Source organism: Haemaphysalis longicornis, unplaced genomic scaffold (genome assembly GCF_048455015.1).
Source record: "Haemaphysalis longicornis isolate Haplotype H1 unplaced genomic scaffold, Haemaphysalis longicornis Haplotype H1 scaffold_9, whole genome shotgun sequence".
NCBI lineage: Eukaryota > Metazoa > Arthropoda > Arachnida > Ixodida > Ixodidae > Haemaphysalis > Haemaphysalis longicornis.
In genome coordinates, this window is record NW_027526460.1 from 95290107 (window position 1) to 95312105 (window position 21999).

General features: G+C 47.1%; 1 protein-coding gene across 5 annotated transcripts in view; it reads right to left on the bottom strand.

Annotated features, from left to right (window-relative positions):
- LOC144151826 (solute carrier organic anion transporter family member 74D-like) overlaps window positions 1-21999 on the bottom strand; it is a 166923-nt gene that overhangs the window by 16565 nt on the left and 128359 nt on the right. For 4 of the 5 annotated variants that reach the window (XM_077682969.1, XM_077682966.1, XM_077682967.1 and 1 more), the window contains 7 exons: window positions 15084-15380; window positions 13741-14207; window positions 11820-12038; window positions 8455-8544; window positions 4706-5011; window positions 1416-1598; window positions 481-670 (listed from right to left, as the gene is read on the bottom strand). In XM_077682969.1, coding sequence (XP_077539095.1) covers window positions 481-670; window positions 1416-1598; window positions 4706-5011; window positions 8455-8544; window positions 11820-12038; window positions 13741-14207; window positions 15084-15325 — 1697 coding nt within the window. In that variant the 5' untranslated portion in view covers window positions 15326-15380. The remainder of the gene's footprint in view (window positions 1-480; window positions 671-1415; window positions 1599-4705; window positions 5012-8454; window positions 8545-11819; window positions 12039-13740; window positions 14208-15083; window positions 15381-21999) is intronic. The other variant, XM_077682971.1, reaches the window with a different exon arrangement.

Sequence of the window (21999 nt, forward strand, 5' to 3'; positions counted from 1 at the left end):
GATTTTAAAGAAAACGTGTGAAGTTGTGACGACTCGCTAGCCAGTTTTCGGCAACTTTTCTACGATGTCACAGAATCTTATTTGGGCGATTGATGGCGGCCGAACTAATCAATCACCAGTACACATGACTGGACGATTGTAGTGGGGCCGCTAGTTCTGTTTGATCAAACCACTTGAATGCTAACCTGCAGTTAACACACTGAAAATTTAGTGATGGCCCATATGACGTCACTCGCGCCGATAACACGTCACTATGGCGCGAAATTTGAAAGTCCTTAAATATTTCTTGCGTTTTTATCGGTTAAAAAATGTCTTTCATGGATGGAATGACACTGAGTGAGGTACTAAAGTCTAACTCTTTAAAGTTAAACAAAGTTGTATTTTTTCTTCATGGACCGTTTAAGCACCTCTGCTTAAAAAAACACTAACACATGCACAATCAAAGAAAGACGGCAAGCCCTGCAGACTGGGCAGACTCACTGTTCTGAATTGAGGCCGACGTATTCTCCGAGCGGGCAGCCCACCCACATGAGGATGACCATGCCGATGGAGTAGGCCAGGGCAGTGAAGGCGATCCATTTGGCAACAAAGCGGGCATTGGGCTTGTACTTGCGCATGAACGTCCCGCTGGCGAAGATGCCCACGCCCATGACCAGAATGCCCGCAAACCCTGCAAGGGAGACATTGCACAGCAATCGGCGTGGTGTTACACTCGGAACTTAACAACCTGGAATAAGATTTGCGCACAAGCATATAGGTGACGAGTGGCGTAACAGTGACGTAACGATGGATGTACAAACAGACATACAACTTCCTTCAGGTAATGTAGATTTTACCGGCTTGCCACTGCACTGTACTTGCACTGTACTTGAATGAGATAGAATCCCACAGGCGTCGAGTGACGTAACAGTGACACAACGATAGACATACAAATAGACATAAAACTTCATTCATGTTATGTATTGGTTGATTATAGGGTTTAACGCACCGACGCAACGCAGGCGATGAGGCGCGGCGTAGTGGAGGGCTCCGGATTAATTTTGACCACCCGGGGATCTTTAATGTGCGCCAACGTCTCATACACACAGGCGTTTTTGCTTTTCGCCTCCATCATAAAAGTGGCCGCCGCAACCACGAATCGAATTCGCATCCTCGTGCTCAGCAGCACATTCATGTAATGTAGATTGTACTGGCTCACAACTGCACTGTACTTGAATAAGATAGGATCACAATGGAACATCTGTAGTATCGAACCTAGCTGGCGCCACCTATCAATCCTGGCATCACATGCTCTCAGCAACAACCACGGATGTCACTGATCTGAGCCACAGCACAGCTGCACAAGTGCTTCGTAACGGGGCAAACAGCGACTGAGAAGCGAGCAGCTGCCAGAGCCTTTGGGGCCTCCTCCTCACCGGTGATCATGTTGGCCTTGGTCTCGGTGAGGCGGAACTGGCTCTCGAGGTACTTGGGCAGGAAGGTGTAGAGGCCCGCGATGGGCAGGATGTGCAGCACGCTACTGGCCGTGCGGTACAGCAGGATCTCGTTCTTCAGCAGCCGCCGGATGGCTGTGGGGAAGTCTGAAAGGGAGAGGGCACCTGTAGAAAGCTATAAGTTGCAGCCAGCCAAAGCAGCAAGGGGGACGGGGAAGGGATTGTCATCACCATGCACAACAAGCACGCAAGCGGCAAAAGCAGAAGCACACACTCCGCATGCACGCGCGACGTGAACTGCATCGTCTCCCACACAGTTATCACAAAAGGTCAATGCAAAGCAGCAACACCTCTAAGGTTAGTTAACGCTGAACTTGTAAACATTAAAAATTTTCGTCTGCTGTAATACACGAACATCTACGGAAAAGTATGGTTTCAGAAAACGGTTGTAACTTTTGTTTTATCAAGGTTAGTGACTCGTGCACTCTCAAGAAACATTGAAAAAGGCCTAGTAGGCATCTCACTTTTTTGTTCCAGAAAGATAGTGTTTTAGAGATTGTTCGGGGCATTCTGTATTTAAGTGTCGATCGACCGTTAGGTCCTGCTTTTGCTGGGGCAAGGCTGTGAAGCTATGTTTAACGGCTACGGACATAATATTGCAAAGTAAACTAGCTTTGAATGTTTCTATCTCCAAGAAAAAGAAAAAAGAAAACTTTTTTTTTGTACTAGACAGAATTTCGATGGGACTGAATTTAGCTGGGCAGCGTAGCTGAATTGAGAGCTTTAGCATGGCCCAAAAATTTCTCACTGATACACTGGTATTAGAAATGGCCATGACTTAGTACAATTAAAGGTTCGAGTTCCCCATCTTACTTATAAAATAAATGCGTCAGATTGGAAAAAAGAATCAATCCCATTTTACACACAACATACAGCCTAGTCTACACCAAATAATTAGTTTAGTTATTTGGGAGATCAAATTAACCAAGATTATTTAACAAGAACTATTGTACAAAAGCTTCACACCACGAGAGAGGAAAGTGCATTACAATACAGTGCTTATAAATTGGCCACTTTCAGCGAATCCTTCTGAACAATCCTGCATCTTATTTTGATGTAATTTTAAAGGCACTGCAATATGACAGCCCACGTAAAGTTTTGTTTGTTTCAGTGACATGATCAATAAAAGCCAAAAAGCATAAAACACAACAACTACCCTGCTCTCACAAATTTATAAAGCTACTGTAACTGAAACGGATGCAAAATTTTGTTTTACTTCATAAACTCTAGTATGTAGTAAACTCATTATGCATACTATACAGTAAATTTCACACACAATAACGCTGCAATAAGAGTCAATAATGTATTCAACACAATTAGGGAGAAACGTTGAGAAACTGAGAAATTTAAAAGAGTGTGAGGGCATTTACGTTTCATAGCAAACTTGTTTTGTGTGCTTCACTGGCCCTTTATCATATTACGTCCAATAAAAGTGTGCTTCAACTTGATGACCTGCAATCTCTCTTCATGTCAATCTCTCCCATATTTGCTAGTGCATTGCTAGAAACTTCTGTATGTCTCAAAAAATGCCGAATTGGCGCACTGCCTATGCCTCCCCCCAACCCCCATATTCAGTACTACTAGCACTATAAAACTCCCAGTGTTGTTCAGATGTTTACTTTCAGTAGGTACCCCTAATTCCCCTAACGTATTTTCGCACATTTCTATTGCACTTGGGGTATGCTCTGAGAAAGCTGCCATCGAGCAAGGACCTACCCTGACCCTCTCATTCTGTTGCAACTGTGTTGACCTCTCCTCGCCTTGTCCCACATCTGGTGCCATTTTCTTATTAAACGCTTGTCATATATGCTCAACAAAAGTTCACTGAAAATTGATGATTGCGCACTACTGATGGCGACATAGCTTTTTAGCTTCTAAATTAGGCGCAGGCTACAATGACAAAATGCACAGCTTTGAGGTTGCTCTGTGCCCTTTAAAGAACAGAACACTGCACAGTATTTGCAGCATTGTGAAGAGGAGGGAGGAGTGAGAAATGCAAGAGGCAGGATTCCGAGAAACAAAGGAGAAAGGGGAAAGTTGAAAAGAGCAATAGTTCATGTCTCTTATAACCTCCACACCCTTGTGCCTTAAATTTCTAAGCAGACCAACAATTCCCGTGAGGTCTTTCTAAACCATTGCGAAGGGAGTGAAAAGTGTCGTAGCTGTTTCGAAGGCACCTCTTTCCTGCCAGTCCTATATCAACTACAGTAAAAGCTCGTTAACTTGAACTCCAAGGGGATGCCGCCTAGTTCAAATTAATGAAAGTTCGAACTAAAGAGAGTGAAGCAGGAAAGCCGTACAATGCGATTGTGGAGCAGTAGAGCATGTCAGCAATTGAATGCCTGAAAAAGGCCGCGATTAAAAATGCCTTTTATGCTTGAAGGCAAAAGCTAGAACTAGAACTTCTCTCAAACGAGCAAATGTAACTGAGATGGATAGCATTCCATCCATTCAGTACTTCCGAGCAATGGTCACACTGGTGCTTAGTCCACGACCTCCTCGCGGCCACTGGCAGCGACAAGTTTTACGCTTCTGACCTCAGAAATGATGCCATCTGTCAGCACGCCCCACGCCCTAAACTCGTGTCCACATCAACGTAGTCCACAAAGAAACTCTTTCCAAAACGTCCACTATGGAGGTTTTAGATTGCGTTAATCCGATTAAACTTCTCTCACTGTTTTTTCTTGCCTTTCCGGAGGTGATGCAACCTTGTGCATAGGCAACAAGGCTGTTTCTCTGGCCGTGCGCCAGGCCCCAAGCTGTCGGAGTGGTGACGCATAGTTCGAATTATTCGCGGCAGAGGCCCCTCGCATTCGAATTTACAGGCTTTTCAATACAAGGTTTCTATGGAGCCTTGGCCAGACCAAATCATACAGTTCGAATTATCCATAAATTCGAATTACAGTAATGAAGGTCGAATTAACGAGCTTTCACTGTATTATGGGCTGTTGTGGAGGTGGAAATGTGTTTATGCTGCAACTTCCACAATGAATTTGGCAAAAATGCCACAGCTGAAGAAGTTGGGTGGCTGCCCAAAAAAGTACGCAAGTAGTAGGTACAGCAAAAAGTGGCAGCACAATAAGAGAGAGAGAGGGAGAGAGAGATAGAACGATAGAGAGGGACGGAGAGAGAGATGTAGAGATAAAGGGGAGAGAGCAAGAGACCAAGAGAGAGAGAGATAAGTGAGTGTCAGCAGAAGCAGTCACCCCTACCTCTGAGCGTGGGCTTCTCCTTGGGGGCCTTCTTGCTGTTGGGACCCCCCGAGGGCGAGGCCGGCGGTGAGCTGATGAGGGGCACCTTCTGCTGGAGCTGGTGCTTGGGGCAGACGGCGCCCCCGTTGCGGTCCACCACGGCGGGCCGCACCACCCCCCGCTGGGAAGCCCCCCTCCGCTGGGGCAGGTTGCGGGGGAACGCCATCATGGGCAGGGCCGTCACGATCAGGGCGGCACCCACGATGAACACCCCCAGCCACCAGGCACCCACCCAGTGCGGGTTGCCCGGGGACAGGTTGGACGTCTCTGCACCACAGGGAGGAGAGGAGAGGAGGAGGAGAGGAGGAGAGGTCACGGACACGGGTGTACAACGATATTCCCCTCAATGAGGAGACTACGACGCACACAGAGAGCGCTTCCAGCAGTGGCTTATGGGCAGAAGATGAATTGAAGTCCTACTAAGGGCCTTGAAAGAAGCATCTGGCAGCTCGAGGAGTTTTGAAAAGGGGTGTGATAGGCATAACATTCAGGGAACGTATGAAGCCAGTGTCAGAGACTGAGAGACAAATTGGTGAGCACCAGCTCAAACTAAGAGGAAAACTTGGGCCAACTGTGTGATGCAGACGACGGACACGTGAACTTTATTAATTGTGGGGTTTAACACGCCTGCAGGCTATGGGGCGTGCTGTAGAGGAGGGCTCCAAATTAATTTCAACCCCCTGGGTATCCTTAACATGCGCAGGAATCTCGACACACAGACGTTTTCGTTTTTTGCCTCTATCTGAAAAACGGCCACCGTGGCCAGGATCGAACCAGCATTCTTGAGCTCTGCGGCATAATGCCTTAGCCACTGAGCCACCACGGCAGGTGTAAGGATATTCCTCCCACTGAAGTGACTGCAATACAGGCAGAGCGTACTTCCAGCACGAACTTGTGGGTAGAAGAAGAATTGGTGCCTTACGAAGTGCTTCGAAAGGAAACACATGGCAGCCCAAAGAGGGCCACAGACAGAGGGATGATGAGCGTCACACTTAGGGACAAACTTGCAACATCCCAGCTCAAACTATGAGAAAAAGGTGGAGTTGGAACGGCAATGTCACGTAGACGACAAAAAGTGATCTAACTGTGTGACAGAAAGGATGCCCAAAGGAGGAAAATAGGCCTAGGGGATGCAAAAAAACTCCCCAAATAAGAAAATGCGGGCACAATAAATGGGTTTGGATGGTGCGGGATTGGAACAGATTGAAGTTTACAGAGGGTGTTGTCCTGCAGCAGGCATCAACAGGCTGATTATGATGCAGATTAAAAGCCTCAAAACTATTTTATGAAATGCAATAATGTTTCCCTTGGAGCTGTTCCTGTCCATCCACATGAAATCAAGTCTGCATACACATGCATGTACACATGCATGCACTCTTCTTTTTGTACCCCACTGAAAATTCCATTGGTGTTTCGGGATTGCTGAAGAGTCCGCCCAAGTTTATTTCCCTTTTTTCTTTTTTCTCATATTTATTGCACACAGTGTCGGTAAACATTTTTACTCTCGCAGAGGTAGGGGGAACGAAAAAGTGCCGAGGTAAATTTCAGATGCCTTTTTGCAATGCTACCATCACCACAGGTTGACATCGGCTTTAAAAAAATACAAATCCAAGCACACCACCTCACAATAAGTGAAATAGAAGCAGTCGGAGATCACAGAAAAAGGGCGCTTGGTCTTGCAGCACAGCCAATGGTAATACTGATGTATACCAAAAAGCGCAAACAGGTTACAAGAATGTACCTATTTGAATTCAGCTTAAAAGGGAAAACAACCTATTTTTGTGGAGTATACGTGCTCTATCCCAAATGAACAGGCACCACTTAAAGCACCTTGAATCAGAACAGTTTCCCTGGTAGGGCCCCAGAACATTTGAAAGTGGAATTTTTAGATCTACCAGACTTAAGTGTGTGGCCAAAAGGAAATTTGGCCACCATGACAGTTAGCTGTGCAGCAACATACTTTTAACCAGAGTTACTGGATATATACCAGTTGCGAAACTCCCCACAGGCCCCATGTATTAAAAGCCGGTCTTCGGTGGCCCCCCTGCGCCGGGGCAAGCACGGGGCATGTTGACTAGCTTGTCGTCTGCCGGCAGAAAGTTGAAGTAGTACTCAAGGGCTTTCCAACGGTGCTTGTGGCTGCTGCCGTAAGTCATAAAAGAAAAGCCGCAAAAACACAAGTTAAAATTACCTAATTAATGTATTTTAATTTAAAAGCAATCGCTATTTTGCAAGAAAATTTTGAAGAATAATAATAGTTTAGCGAAGTTCAGTTTTTGTCTCCTAGGTGCCGCACGCGTCGACTTGCCCCTCAGCTTCAACGGAGCAGGGGGGGGGGGCCTGCGCCGCCCGCATTCTGAAGCGGAGTTTCACAACTGGTATGTATCGAAGAATTCTGCTTTTAACTGTACCCGAGATGAAAAGAGGTATCCAAAAACTGGTCCTCGGCTAAAAAAGTCACAAAAACGCGGTCTTTCCTATTCAGTTATGCAGTTTTTGAATCACGCATTGAAACCAATGGAGCTGTTTTTATATTTAAGACGCTTCTACTTTTATACTTAAGACGTTTATACTTGAGACGCTAAATGCCGCCACCTTAAGACTTCAAAATGCTTAGTGCCAAAACAAAATTATTTCCACCAATTTATTTATAAATTCCCCGTGGTTAACTCACTACATAATGCGCCCGCTTTCATACGATATAGAGGGCATGCATTCCACAAAAATAGGTTGTCAGCCCCTTTAACAAGCGCGTCAAAGATATTGTTGCAAGAAGGAATGAACAACTTTGCGCGCTGCAACCTGCTCGATGCTAAAACGTGACGACAAAGTGGACAAAAGGCTGTGCCTACCCAATGCAGACAACAAAGAAGCAGTGCGTTAGGTGTAGTCTGACTCAGGCTGTCATGGTGCCCTTGTAAGTACAACGCTTCACCCTCATCCATCACGGTTCGCCTCATTTGTTCTGTCCCCAAGTAACAATATGTTTCCACACATGTCCGAACAGCTTGCTCACATGCAAAAAGAGGCGCAAGAAAAAAACAATGGCTGAAGTCGCTACTTCGCTTTGTGTCGGAGTAAAATACAGCCATTCTTAATTTTTCCAAGCCATCGCGCGCAAGGAAAAAGATGCATCTAACGATGACCCACACCTTCTATTGTTCAAAGCTGAATGTTATTGAAAATAGAGTTTCCCAGCATGGAAGTGCTTCGAAACCTTGACCCTGATGCAATAGCTGCAGACGCTACAGCATCAGATGTTTTGCTCTTTCCTTGGAAAAAATTTATTACACATAAACTTGTTCGGCTTAGCAGGAAAATATAGCGTGCAGCCTTACTTGTTCTACTAACGTCTGATCACTGCATTGGCATGACGCCTTTCTATATCACTGACTCATTAAGCCCTGTGTGAAGCAATTTTAGTTCCAGGTATTATCTTTACTAACATAGAAACATTCTTCATTAAGTTCAAAGCATAGTGTAGACAGTCCTATCGTAAAATCTACACTCACAAGCATCTCACACGTTTTTGCAACTCCTAACATTCTTTCTTCTGCCGTTTCCCAGCTCTATAAATTTGGTTACATTGCATCCATATTATCCAACTTCTGTAGTTCACTTCAATTACTGGTTAGGAAATGGAAGCATGTGGTATTTATGTCAAAAAATAGTTAGTTTGCACCATTTTGACGGGGAAATTTTTCACTTACCGAATGGGAAGTTGACGTAAACGCTCGTGCAGTAGGAGCCCAAGAGGAAGCCAAATACTGGACCGAATATCCGGACTCCTATCGTTATTCCTATTTCGAGACAAAAAGAAAAGCAATCTGTGTTTACAAGCACAAACACTGTACCAATCGATAGCACCAAATTCGATATGGCAACATGGACATTTTTGGCAAATCGGGTTTGGCAAAACATTTGACAACTTTATATGGCAACCTAAGCAACTAAACAGCCCACATCACCACCTGACATTTTCAAAAAGAAGGACTAAGGTTTCTTTACTTTAGTGTTCTTCTGTTGCTCAAAGCAATTTTTTTTTTTTGTAAAACAATATTTATCTTTCTTGTTGTTAAAAAAAGCCTGCTACTGCTCTATAAATATAGGCTTTGCCGCCAAAGTCTCTGATCTAACCTCAGCTGACCTCCCTTTAGTGCAAGTTTGTGAACTTGGCTCTACTCAGTGCGTAAGTGCAGAAAGAAAAAAATGGACCATCATATAGCACCAGGTTAGCTTCCATGTATTTTTCGCCTATTCACCAGAGAAACCATAATTTTGAAGCATAAAAAAGCACAACGAAATCGAGAGCATGACTGAATCCCGTCTCGCCGGGAGGGTACATTAGGAACGAAAAAGAGACGCCGACCAGTCCAAACAAAACATACTGACGTTTAGGCTTCCAGCACGGAAGCCTTGTTCACAATAAATGCATCACCAGAAGTGGGTCGTTTAAGTTCTTAAACGACTTAAACTTAAACTTAAACGACCCACTTATGCTCATGCATTTATTGTGAACAAGTCTTTCGTGCTGGAAGCCTAAACGTCAGTAGGCCTACGTTTTGTTTGGACTGGTCAGCGTCTCTTTTTCATTCCTAAAAAAGCACAACAAAAGGGTTTACCAGATAGGATCAAAGTATTGATTGATTATGAGATTTAATGTGGCGACGCTACACAGATGATGAGACGTGCCACAGTGGAGGGCTCTGGATCAGTTTTGACCACCTGGGGATCTTTAACGTGAGCCGAAATGTCGTACACACGGGCGTTTGCGATTTTCGCCTCCATCAGAAAAGCGGCCGCCGCGGCCGGGAATCCACCCCGCGTCCTTGGGCTCAGCAGCACAACGCCTCAGTGGATCAAAGTAACCGGCCACCATTGTCATGCATAAGGCACATAACTCTTGCACACCATGTGTTTTGTGTTGATCTGTACGCTAACCTTTCAAAAACTAATATGCCTCCAACTTAAAAAAACAAAAACAAAACTAAAGCAAGCTTCGCTGAGAAACTCCAATGCAGAGGGTGAAACCTAGTTGCAATGCAAGACGGGGAAATTAGTGTAGTGCTAAGCGTGGCACTTCACAGCACAGAACTTTATATCAACGGAAAGAAAAAAAAAAGTAAGCTTGATATGCAAAGCTAGTACGACTTGTCACTGTTATGTAGGTTAAGTGCAAAAGGGAAAACGACAACTGAGAACTTCTCCGCGCAGCAGAACTGTAATGCAGTGAAGTTCCATAAAAAAAAAAAAGGATAGGGGGAGAGAAGGAGAGGAATAAAAAGGGTGGAATTAAACGAAGTTAATAATACATAAATCTGTTATTTTACCTTTCCAAGCAACACGTGAGCTACGAAAAGCGTGGCGGGGCCATGATGTAATCTGACCACCTAGAATTCTCTATTGTGCACTGGCATCTCGTAACTTCCTTCTTTTGCCTTGACCAGGAAAACGGTTGGCAAGACCAAGTAACGCATACCTGACCTTGGGCAAAGCACCTTTGTAATTACTGATTTCAAGGTCGAAGCGCCAAAGGCCCCCGACTGTCTTTGCAAGCAGCCAGCTGAGGTATTGTTCATTAGGTAACGCTGACTAATGGTTCCTTTTTTTTTCTAAGGAAAAAATTAACACCCATAAAATGAGAAAAAGAAAAAAATGCGACCAAGCGCTAACACCTGCTACCACTGCAAAGGTGCGGAAGGCGCCCTGAAGACAAGTTCTTATCAGCCCCATTGCTTCTTATCTCTGTCCTAGGTACCCCAAGCACCTAAATATGGCTTGCCGCCAACTCACAGAAGCGCCCTGCAGATAATGCCGACCAGGTTTTATTCAAGGCACTTAGAACAGAACCAAGAAAGTTTGGAGATATGCCTCAACTAGATGCTTTTTCAAAGTTCAATCCTTAAAACTAGGGCAAAGTGTCAATTGCATATTTTAACGTGATTAAACAGCAAGATTTCTTTGATTATTTGATCCATTAATCTTTATTACTGGTCTAAAAAATCAATTGCATGTGTCAGTTTATGTATGTCCTCATCCAAGCATCCACAGACATTCGTGGAACATCCGAAATACAGCCAAATATTTAATGCCAGGTTTAGACGGCCACTGTAGATCCATGTTTGGACATATGTATGCAAACGTACGGTGGACATCCACCAATGGATGTACAAAGGATATAAATTCCCGTATGTCCAAAGGACATCCGCCCGTGGACATACAAAGTTACCACGAGGTATAATATAATGGCGTTAATTGGATAGAAAAGCAAAAGCAGAAAAGCCACTCAGCTCTTCAATTAAACAGATTTTGTACATCAACGCCCCAACTTGTATATTGCAAGCTTCATCTGTATATAACCAAAATTTAGCCTGATTGTTTATCTTTTTTAAGCACCTCACCAACTCCCACAATTATCTCTTTGGGGAAAGGTGTATAAAAATTGAGAACCGTTAACAAATCGTCTGAAGCAAGTTTGCTGTGTTCGTGTATACTTCTCTGGGTAGTGCGTTGATGTGTGGTGGAGTATTCTTTGTAGGAACATATACTTCTCAATAATAAAACCTTTGTGATTCTGTCAATTTTTACTGAACATCCAAAATACATCCAATTTCAGATGCTGGCATAGATGTACAGAAGTTTGAAATACAGACGTCCCACGGACGTACATGGTATGTCCATCGGCTCTGAAACAGACAAACTGCGGACGTCCGCTAGAGCCGGAATGAACAGACAACCGATGGACGTCCGGTGGTTGCTTGGATAAGAGTGGAGGGTGATGTCATGAGCATCCAGATCTCGCAAATCCCACTTGCCACATTTTAGGGGAACGAGAAGACAGGGACCAATCCCGTAACTCCTGCGCCCATACAACAGTAGGCACGTGGGAGCAGAGGTTCTGCCTCTAGAGTCGTAAAGAACCGCTTTATGTTACACAATGCAAACAAGGTCACCTGGATTTCTATTTTGAGGGAATGAAACTGTTGCCTTTGAAAAATGAAACTACCATGCTTGGTACAGCCCCAACCAGAGTGCATGCGTTGTTGAAGTGGCATTATCATCACCAAACCCTCACCGAAGTATAGCGGCGACTCCCTGTTGGCGACGTTGTCATCGATGTAGGGTATGCCCAGCGTGTAGACGGCCGTGGCGCCGATGCCGATGAAGAGCAGGCTGATGAAGAAGACCGAGAGGACCACGTGCGTGATGCGGTTCTGGCTCAGGGGCCGCGTGGACGCGTCGCACACGGCCGCCTGCCGGAGCGCATCTGCTACGGGGTCCGCCGCTACGCCTCCTGTAGACGGAGGGTAAAGGCGTGGAGGGATCACAAGGGTAATGCAATTGAAGAGGAGGTCTTCTCCTCTATTTTACTTCCGCGGGCAAAATTTGTGTCCGTTGGGGAACACGGATCCCCGCATCAATTCGCAAGTAGCTGCATTACTTTGTAACTAAATTACAAAACCTACCGATGAGCCTCATATTTAATGCCGGGTTAAGCCTAAATACGGACCGAGCATGCACGTCCTTCGTAAAACCACGCAACATGCACACACCTGGACCTTTCACGTCATGCAACGCTTTGTCACATCTCTCAAATTATGCACACGCATGGAGAAGGAGCTGTATTAAAATGAACCTGATCCCAATTTTCACGCCACGCAGCCGTGAAAGGGCCGCCGCACAATTACCTTGAGACGACCACTCCACCACTGGTGTTTCCTCCCGCTCCTCCTGTGGCTACGTCGGGCTGGAGCACCTTCGGCCATGCTTTCCAGTGACTTGTGTTCAAATCCCACCGACACTAACACATTCATTTTCTTTTTTTCTTTGATTCTTACCACAGGAGCGGATGCAGGTGTCCGGAAGACTTCAAGCCGCAGTTTATGTTGGGAGAGTGCATGGATGTTACTTTTCTTTTTCTTTTTTCCCCAAGATGACTGTTAAACAATAATGATAACATCTGATAACGTACAAATAATACTTTATCCAAGATAATGTACAATCAGGGATAAAGTATGATCTGAGTATAGACAGAACTAAAAAGCTAGTTGGAGCGAGCTTTCAGATCCCAACTGCTGGAAAAAAATGCAATAAGCAGGAATGTAATAATGAAGTTCCTTTTACTTTTGGTTTTAGTGTGCTCTAGTGCTTGCTAGTAACCTGGTCATGCACTGCTGTCCTCACTGCTCCCTTGTTTCATCACTGCTTGCTCTCTTTAAAAGCAGAATGTCTTTTGGCCACAAGATGCTAATGCATTTTAAGCAAACTATAGTTCATTTTACAAGCTGCGTGCAGCATGGTGGATGCTACACACCTCTCAATAAAGCCACCTAACGAGCACGTTTAATTCTCCGCAATATTTTAGGGAGTTTGGTTGAAGAGAAGCAGAAATTGGCATTGGGACTTTAGGACATTTCCGTCCCTTCGCTTGGCAGATGGAACCACCTCGATGAGCCACACAGCTTTGGCCGTGCTGCACACAGCTTGTGAAATTAACCACCGTATTTTCGCCTGTATAACCTGCACCAAAAATGCGAAAATTTCAGTGGCAAAGTAGGGGTGCGGATAATACGCGGGGTTTTTCCTTTAGTGCAGCTTCACGGCAATGCGCGTTGTGCCGTGAAGCTCCTACGCAGTAACCCTGACTAAGCCTTCCATAACTCTAGTGAGAGCAGTGACACTGAGTGAACTCTGACTTTCGCCTTGCAGTCAGTGTATACTACTTTCTAAACGCTTTTTCTGTCTACATAGTATGTGATGTGTTGCTTGAGCAGTAGCTTTGGTGCGGTCTTCCCTGTATCAAATGTGCGGGCAATACGCGAGGACATTTTTCCTTATTTTTCAGGCGGGCTGAAAGTGGGGGTGCGGATTATATATAGGGGCAGATTATACGCTCGAAAATACGGCACAAGAACAGTCTTTTTTTTTTTTTTTTTAAGTCAAGGGTGCGCTTAGTCGGACCGTCGGTGACCCCTGCGCCCCGCACCCCCTCTCACCTCCGCCGCCGGCCAGCAGCGCCTCCAAGGCGGCGGCCGAGAGGTTGCCCGGGGGCGGAGACGCGGGGGAGGGCGCCGCCTGGCAGAGCTTGTTCGACTGCGAGGCGACGGTGGCGTTCTGGGCGCCCCGGGCGCGGGCCTGCGAGGTGACCAGGAGCGAGTCGTCGATGAAGATGAAGTGCGGCGTCGCGCAGAGGATGGAGGCGACGGCGAAGACGAGCATGCCGCACGCGATCCACTTGGGCCGGTGGCCCTGGCCGCCGTAGTAGGTGAGCAGCAGGGCGCCGCCGATCTGGCCGATCTCGGTGGCCGACATGATGATGCCCGTCGTCTTGCTCGGGATCTGGTACAGCTTCTCGATGGTGGTGAGCACGCTCACGAAGTACGTGTAGTACATGCCCTGCAGCACGCTCGTCAGGCAGAACACCGCCAGGAAGGCCTTCTTGTTGGCGAACCGCTGGAGCCACCTGCGGCCAGCGCAGCCCCTCTTTAGATCCCCCCGCGTTCTTTTTTCTATAAAGACAGATTAACTAAAAATAACGAATGTCATGCCCCCTCATGGCTTATCACAGGCTGCTTCCGTCTTGCATAAATGTAGCTAGTGCCATTCACTCCCCCGCCGATGAAACTTAGCACACAAAATCGAACACCTTTTAGACTGAAGCCCCTAAAAGAGTTCTGGGGCTTCATCACTCTGTCGTTATTCAGGTTTCGTTCTATTGGGACAGCAGGCCACAGCCATGGCAAATCAGGATACCCATGGTTTGCCTAAATACTGCGCAATGGGGCTCTGGGGCACCTCATATCAATTGCCTGGTACGTTTGCATTTGTGTTCGGGGTGGATGTATCTGCTTGTTTAGATGAACTGGACACTTCATTACTTTCTTCTGATCGAAAATTTTTGAACCAATAGCTGAGAAGCAGCGCCTTGCCACTCAATATAAAAAGTCACCATCAAGAAGCCAGTGATGTCAACCCAAATCATTTGTTATATATCACACATATGTAATGCGGGGAATTTTCCACAGCAAAAGTGATTTGTCCTAATTCCAAATGATCTGCACAGGCCTATCTGCACAGGACAGTGGAACTCGAGCTCAAATGAAACGAAATACGACCCACAGTCTAATGTCAACCGCTACTTTTAACCGCGCAGGTACATAGGTCTACTCGCTGAATAGCTCCTGTAAACTATTCGCAGTCCGCTAGAATGGCAAAATCGAGCGCCAGATTCAGTTCCGGTGAGCATGCGTACAAACTCCATGACTGATAATTAAGGGGGCCCACAAAAGACCCTTGCAACCATCAGAACATGGCGGAACAGGCGAAGACAGATGCGCACCTTGGCTTGAAGAACCAGAGGCCACATATGGAGTCCGGGTCTTCCTCCGGGTGCGCGGGCTGCAGCACCTTGACGCCGAGCCCGTCGACGCCCCCGTTGATGCCCTTGTGGTGGTTGTTGCCGTTGGACGACAGCAGGAGTCCATTGCCGTTCTTCAGCTTGCTGGGGTCGTCAGTGCCGCCGCCGCCGCCGCCACTGCAACCGTTCGTGGTGCGCTGCCGTGCTTGGTCAACGCCGGCCATGGCAGCAGTCGATGTCCTCCTGGGGCGCCCCGGGGTCTGGTTACGTCATCGTCGCCTGCACAGCAAAAGGGATGGCGCACATTCGTACAAGTACAAGAAACACCAACTCCCGAGTCTCAATAGATTTGCAAAGTAAGGCGTCATATCAAACGCTTATATTGCCTCCGGAATAATGTGTTCTTAGCAATGCATTTATGTATTGTAGTCAAGCCGACTTTAAAGGAGCCCGGCCTTGACGCTCCGCAGTTATACACACTGTCTTATGAAGTTATTTCAAAAAAGCGCTTGCACCATGATTCTCCGAATATCGCCCCTACAAGTGTCTTTCCAGCACAGCATCTGTGTACAGCACCGAAGCCGACTGCAAAACCAAATCGCAAGCTACACACCGCTCCATAGCGACACATTGGGTCTTATGGAAGTATTAATTAAAAGGCCCTTGGGCCTTTCCACTCTGGTATCTTCTTACATTGCCCCAAGTGAAATGTCTTCTCAGCAACGCGTATGTGCGGAGTAGCGAACCCTACTTCAAGAGAGGCTCGGGGTATAGCGGAGCGACCTAAAAATTTGTTCCTCTGGGAGTTTCTGCAAATTTTTAGGGTCGAAACCCCTCAGGGGCTCGGGCTGTCGACGTCTCATGTCGTCGTCGTAACCGTCGTCTCATGTAGTCACGGTACTAAAACACCGGGACACTCGTTTACACCTCGCGCTAGAACGTCATCATCTTCACCAGCCTATCTACGCCCACTGCAGGGAAAAGGCCTCTCCCATTATTCTCCAATTGCCCCGGTCCTGTGCCAACTGTGACAGTTGGCGCTAGAACGTAACGCGTACTAAAAAAACAACGGCCCACGCATTTAGGCCTCGCGCTGGAACGCTTCGTAACGCGTACTAAAAAAACACGGGGCACTCGTTTACGCATCGCGCTAGAACGCTTCGTGCTTCAAAGACACGAGACTTTTACAGCAAAGCTGTATACCTCTACCCCCCAACGTTTTCATCTCCGTTGGCAAAAACGCCAAGGCGCCAAGAATACACTGCATGCTTCGTCCCTCCCCAGGTTTCACGTTAGTAAAAATGTCCCGAGATATTTTTTTTTCTTTTTTTTTTTTTTTACAAAAGCCCCTTGATTGCAGCGTATTGCTTGGAGGATTTGCAGACACCTGTCTCGCTGCCAGGCCAGTCCACAAGACCAATAATTCAAATCTGTGGTCACGCATGCAAAATATGCGCTTCTTACGAGTAAGGCGAACGGGCGCTTGCAGGCCACGCGCTCGCGCTGCCGACTTCATCAAAGCCACGTATCGCGCGTTTCCCACATCCTCGTTCGCACCTCGATGCGGTCGTCGCCGTCAAACCGCGCGCGGTACCACCGACTCGGATGCCGGGACACCGGGGTCACGTTCTCGCGCACCGTCGCGTCGTCGGCTGCGTGAACCTCCTCCACCCTTTTCCTGCTTTTGGTGAGGTATAATAAGCTCTGCGCCCTTCCTCGAGGCCAAACCTAAACGGGCGTCGGGATTTCTTGGCGGCGCACATCAGCCAACCGAGCACGTGCGCTGCGAAGCTGCCCGATAACAGAGGACTCGGCCTCAATGTTTGTGTCTCCTTAGCTCTCGGAGACAAGCGCCCCGAGTGTTTTGTTTTCCGGGAACATCGGGCACGCATATACATCATTCTCAAGTCCTTCATAACCCTTACTTTAACGAAAGCTCAGCGTCGAAAGCGCGTCTCGTCCTGTTGGTATGTCACTCAGTATGCGAGATAATTTTTTTTCGTTTGCATTTTTTAGCCCGACGAGAGGGATATGACTTATTTTCTCAAGACGCATAGGTTCTCTACACAGAGCTCTTTTTTTTTTTTTTTTAATCTCAGCACATGTATGCTCGCACACACGTATACGTCACGAACGCCTTTATATGCAACTCAATCCCGCCCCGGTAGCACTATGAGAAAAAAAAAATGGCTGTGCGGACTGGCCAAGAAATGGCCACTCCAGACGGAAGCTGGAGTGGCCAAGTGCTGGGATCGCTACGGCTAGAGCCACTGAAAAGTGGCTCTAGCCACGGCTATTCACGCTCTCTCATTACCTGCACTCATCTTTTCACGTCCGCCAACACCCTGTAAAATAGTGAACATTGGCTCGTCGAAACGTTGACCTCAGGTTGTCTTTCCTGGCTTTGCTTACGCAGCTAGGAAACTCAAACGCATCGTCGATGTTCGCCGAAGTATGGCACTCGTTTCAAAAGCCCCTGAAAGACGAAAAGAATCTCCACCCACTCATACCTAGTCTTTAGTTGTGAAAGTGTCACCACACCACCAGACAAAGGTCCGGGCGAACAGCCATCTCTGGCTGTTGTGCAGCCAGAGATGGCTGCACGAGAAGTGCAGCGCGCGGCCGGTTTCTCAAAAAAGGCACACATTGCTTCAGCGCAGGCACTTCGCTCAGCATTTCGCGCCACCCACACTACGAAAGCAAGGGCGAAAGTTCCCCTCGCTCTCTTTAGCCGTGCAACCACGGCAAGCGCAACGCCCCTGCTTGGCCGCGCGCCCGCTCCGGCCACGAGCGCCGTGGCCTAGAACATTTTGACAAAGACTGTACAAATTCAAGGTCGTACAGGGCTACGCGCCTACATCCAGCCATGACGACCAGTTAGTGGACCGCTTCTATGAAGATGTGGAGTCGGCAATGGCTAAAGTAAGGACCGTAGTTAGGGGAGACTTCAATGCTAAAGTAGGCAAGAAGCAGGCTGCAGAGAAGGCAGTTGGTAACTATGGTCTGGGTTGCAGGAATAACAGAGGGGACGTGGTAGAGTTCGCAGAACGGAATAATCTGGGCATCATGAATACCTTCTTCCGCAAACGGGGGAGCCGGAAGTGGACGTGGAGGAGCCCGAATGGGGAACATAACTTCATACTATGCGACGACCCTGGCGTCGTGCAGGACGTGGAAATGCTCGGAAGGGTGAGGTGTAGTGACCACATGATCGTAAGATATCGAATTAGGCTAGATTTGGGGAGGGACCGCAACAAGCTAGTACGAAAGAAGCTGATCAATGAGCTGACAGTAAGACGGAAAGTTGAAGAATTCAGGCTCGCGCTGCAGAACCGATATTCAGATCTAACCTAGCTAGGAAGCAAGAGTTTACGACACAGGAAGTGAGCGACAATCACGGAGTGTGAATTATCCGTGAATTTTCACGGAGTGTGCAATAGAAGTCGGGGGTAAGATCGCTAGACAGGATACTGGTAAACTACCAGGAGAGGAAATATTTAATTAGGAAACAGCAAAGCATGACAGTCTTCCCCCAGTCTCCCCCTAAGCGTAAGACAGCTGACATACGGAAGTGTAATATGGACATGACTGAGCATGCTGTAAAGAATGGAGGTAGCCTGAAAGCAGTGAAGAGGCGTCTAGGCGCGGGGAAAAGTCAGATTTACGCATCTAAAGAAAAGCAAGGCAACCACAAATATGGATAGAACAGTTACAGTAGTCGAGGAGTTCTACAGAGGTCTGTACAGTAGCCGCGACATCCAGCATCATACCGAACGAGGAAGTAGTTCAGAGGAGGTAGACATCCCAGCAGTAACGACAGAAAAAGTAAGGAAGGCTTTGAAAGAAATGCAAGGGGGCAAAGCACATCGTGAGGATCAGATAACAGCACACCTCTTGAAGGGTGGAGGGCAAATTACACTAGAAAAACTGGCAAACCTCTATACGCATTGTCTAATGACCGCGAGTGTACCGGAACCTTGGAAGAACGCGAACATCATTCTAGTCTGTAAAAAAGGTGACATGAAGGACTTGAAAAATTACAGGCCCATCAGCTTACTGTCCGTCGTCTACAAGGTACTCACCAAGGTAATCGCTAACGGAATTTCTGCCACCATAGATTTCAGGCAACCTAATGAATAAGCAGGGTTTCGTAAAGGCAATTCAACGAATACCTCAGTAACCTCATATTTTCCGATGACGTTGCCTTGCAAAGTAACTCGGGGGCGAATTCGAAAGCGTGATTACCGAACTGGACAAGCAGAGTAGAACCGTGGGCCTGAAAATTAATATTCGGAAAACTGTATAAATGCTCAATATCATCGGGAGAGCACAGCTGTTTGAGATAGGTGGCGAGCCAGTAGAAGTGTTAACCGAATGTATCTACTTAGACCAAGTAGTGACCCCGAATCCCAACCCTGAGGCAGAGATAATTAGAAGGACAAGAATGGGGTGGAGTGCATTTGGCAGGCATTCCCAGATAATAAACGGCAGCCTACCATTGTCCCTGCAGAAGAAAGTGTATGACAGCTGCATCTTACCGGTACTCACCTACGGGGCAGAAACTTGGAGGCTCACTAAGAGGGTTCAACTTAAATTGAGAACGACTCAGCGGGCAATGGAGCGGAAAATGATAGGTGTAACATTAAGGGACAAGAAGAGAGCGGAGTGGGTCAGGGAGCAAACTGGTGTTAAAGACATATTAGTAGAAATTAAGAAGAAGAAATGGACGTGGGCAGGGCATGTAATGCGAAGGCAAGACAACCGTTGGTCATTAAGGGTAACAGAGTGGATCCCTAGAGAAGGCAAGCGTTGCAGGGGGCGGCAGAAAGTTAGATGGGCAGATGAGATCAAGAAGTTTGCGGGGATAAATTGGTCGCAGTTAGCACAGGACCGGGGTAATTGGAGATTAATGGGAGAGGCATTTGCCCTGCAGTGGGCGGAGATAGGCTGATGATGATGATGACGACGTCTTTTGTCTTCATAGCCTCTATCAGCTCTCCAACCGTAGATTGGGAATAAGCTAAGCCTGCTGCTTCCGACGCTGCCAAGCAAAGCCGCTCGCCGACCTTGTCCCACATTAAGCGCAGTGGGAGCCTGCTGTGCGGCGCCGCTCCGCATTAAAGCCGCCTCGGAACCGGACGCCTGAGATCGATATAGTTGCAGCTGCCGGCAAAGCTCGTACACACGCCCAATGCTGCCGCTGATATCTCGCCCTGTCGTCATGCACGTGGGTGGGCAGCAGGGTCCTTTAGGGCTCGCAGCAGCGGCTGGATGGAGCTGACCAGTACAGAAAGTTTAAACCCGATTTGCGTGAGGCGATTGCCGCGGCCAGGCGTCGGCAGATGTACTATTTGCTCCGTAAGCAGCTCACGTGGGGACCCGCGCTATATGTACGCACGAACACCGATCGGCGCCCTCCAGCGGAATATCAAACGGCAAACGCTGCGGGCATTTCTGCGCATATATTCGTCTTTGCGAATTAGATTGTGTGCGCGTTTGCATCGTAGATAGATAGCGATCTCTAGGAGTCTAATGGATTGGAAGAGGAGTTCCAGCGACTCGACAGCGGCAAGCTACGCTCTCTCTCTCTCTCTCTCTCTCTCTCTCTCTCTCTCTCTCTCTCTCTCTCTCTCTCTCTCTCTCTCTCTCTCTCTCTCTCTCTCTCTCTCTCTCTCTGCGCGCGCGTGTATGCCCCAAACATAGAAAAGACAAAAACACAAATGTAATGTCGAGTTTACTTTCTTGTTTCTGTCCTTGCCTCAATCTACCATGGCCATTTGACGATGAGAACACAACGAGGATTAGATATACCTGCGCGCGAACTGCTAAACTGGCAGCAATGTGCGTTAGGATTTCTTCTCGACAGTAGCGAAACACTTTTAGTGAAAGCAGGCGAACGATTCGAGCACATTTGCTCGGTCCGCAAAAGCGAACAGTGCCTGCCGCCCGTGTCACGTCCTCTTGGCCGTGATCCAAAGGAGCAATTAGTGCTGCGTTCTGCGGGAATTACCGTATTTACTCGCATAATGATCGCACTCGCGTAATGATCGCACCCCTGAAGTTTGTCGTCAAAACTCGTTTTTTTATTTTTTTTTTCCTTTCAAAGCGGACATGGCTACGTTGCTGCCGCAGATGCCGATATTAGCGATATCGGCAAGCATGCGTTCAATATTGACACTGAATTTTGCGTCACTTTGCAAAGCGGCTGGCGGCGGTGTGCGGAGCTTTTATTATGGTTTTATTCATTATTTTTATCATGTTCATGAGACCTATCGTAAACGTTTTGACCCGCAGCTTGCTTGCCTTTTCTGCGCTCAAAAGTATTTCTCGAAAAATTTACCCCGCGTAATTAACGCCCCCCTAAATTTTACATCACATTTTTTGGCAAAAAAAAAAAAGCGATCATTACGCGAGTAAATACGATACATGCATCCATAGTAAACTGTCTGTGACTATGCAAATATAGTGACCGCGTTGATTCTGTTTCCCTATTACGGCTAAAAAAACAATTAAGGACGACCAGCAGAAGCTGATTACCGCAGCAAACGGTGCCGCCATCGCCTTGATAATTCTATATTGACTTTTGCTTCTTTTTTGGACGATTTAGAGCCATAGCTTTATTCCGGTTCCTGCTTGACAGCGCCATGGTATCAGCTAGTGCCACTAAATAAATGCTGAAGGCCACCAAATAAAGGTGTAGCTTATTTAGCGACTCTGAATCAGCCTCATGACTCTGTTGCGACCGAGCCCTTCGTTGACGATTCGCATCGTAGTAGCGTGACTGGTGACCTTCTTGCGTGAAAGCTTACTTATGCCGGAGCAAACTTAAAGCCGTTCAACCCATGACGACATGAATGGATAACCAAGTTACAGGTTGCTATAGGATGACTCGCATACA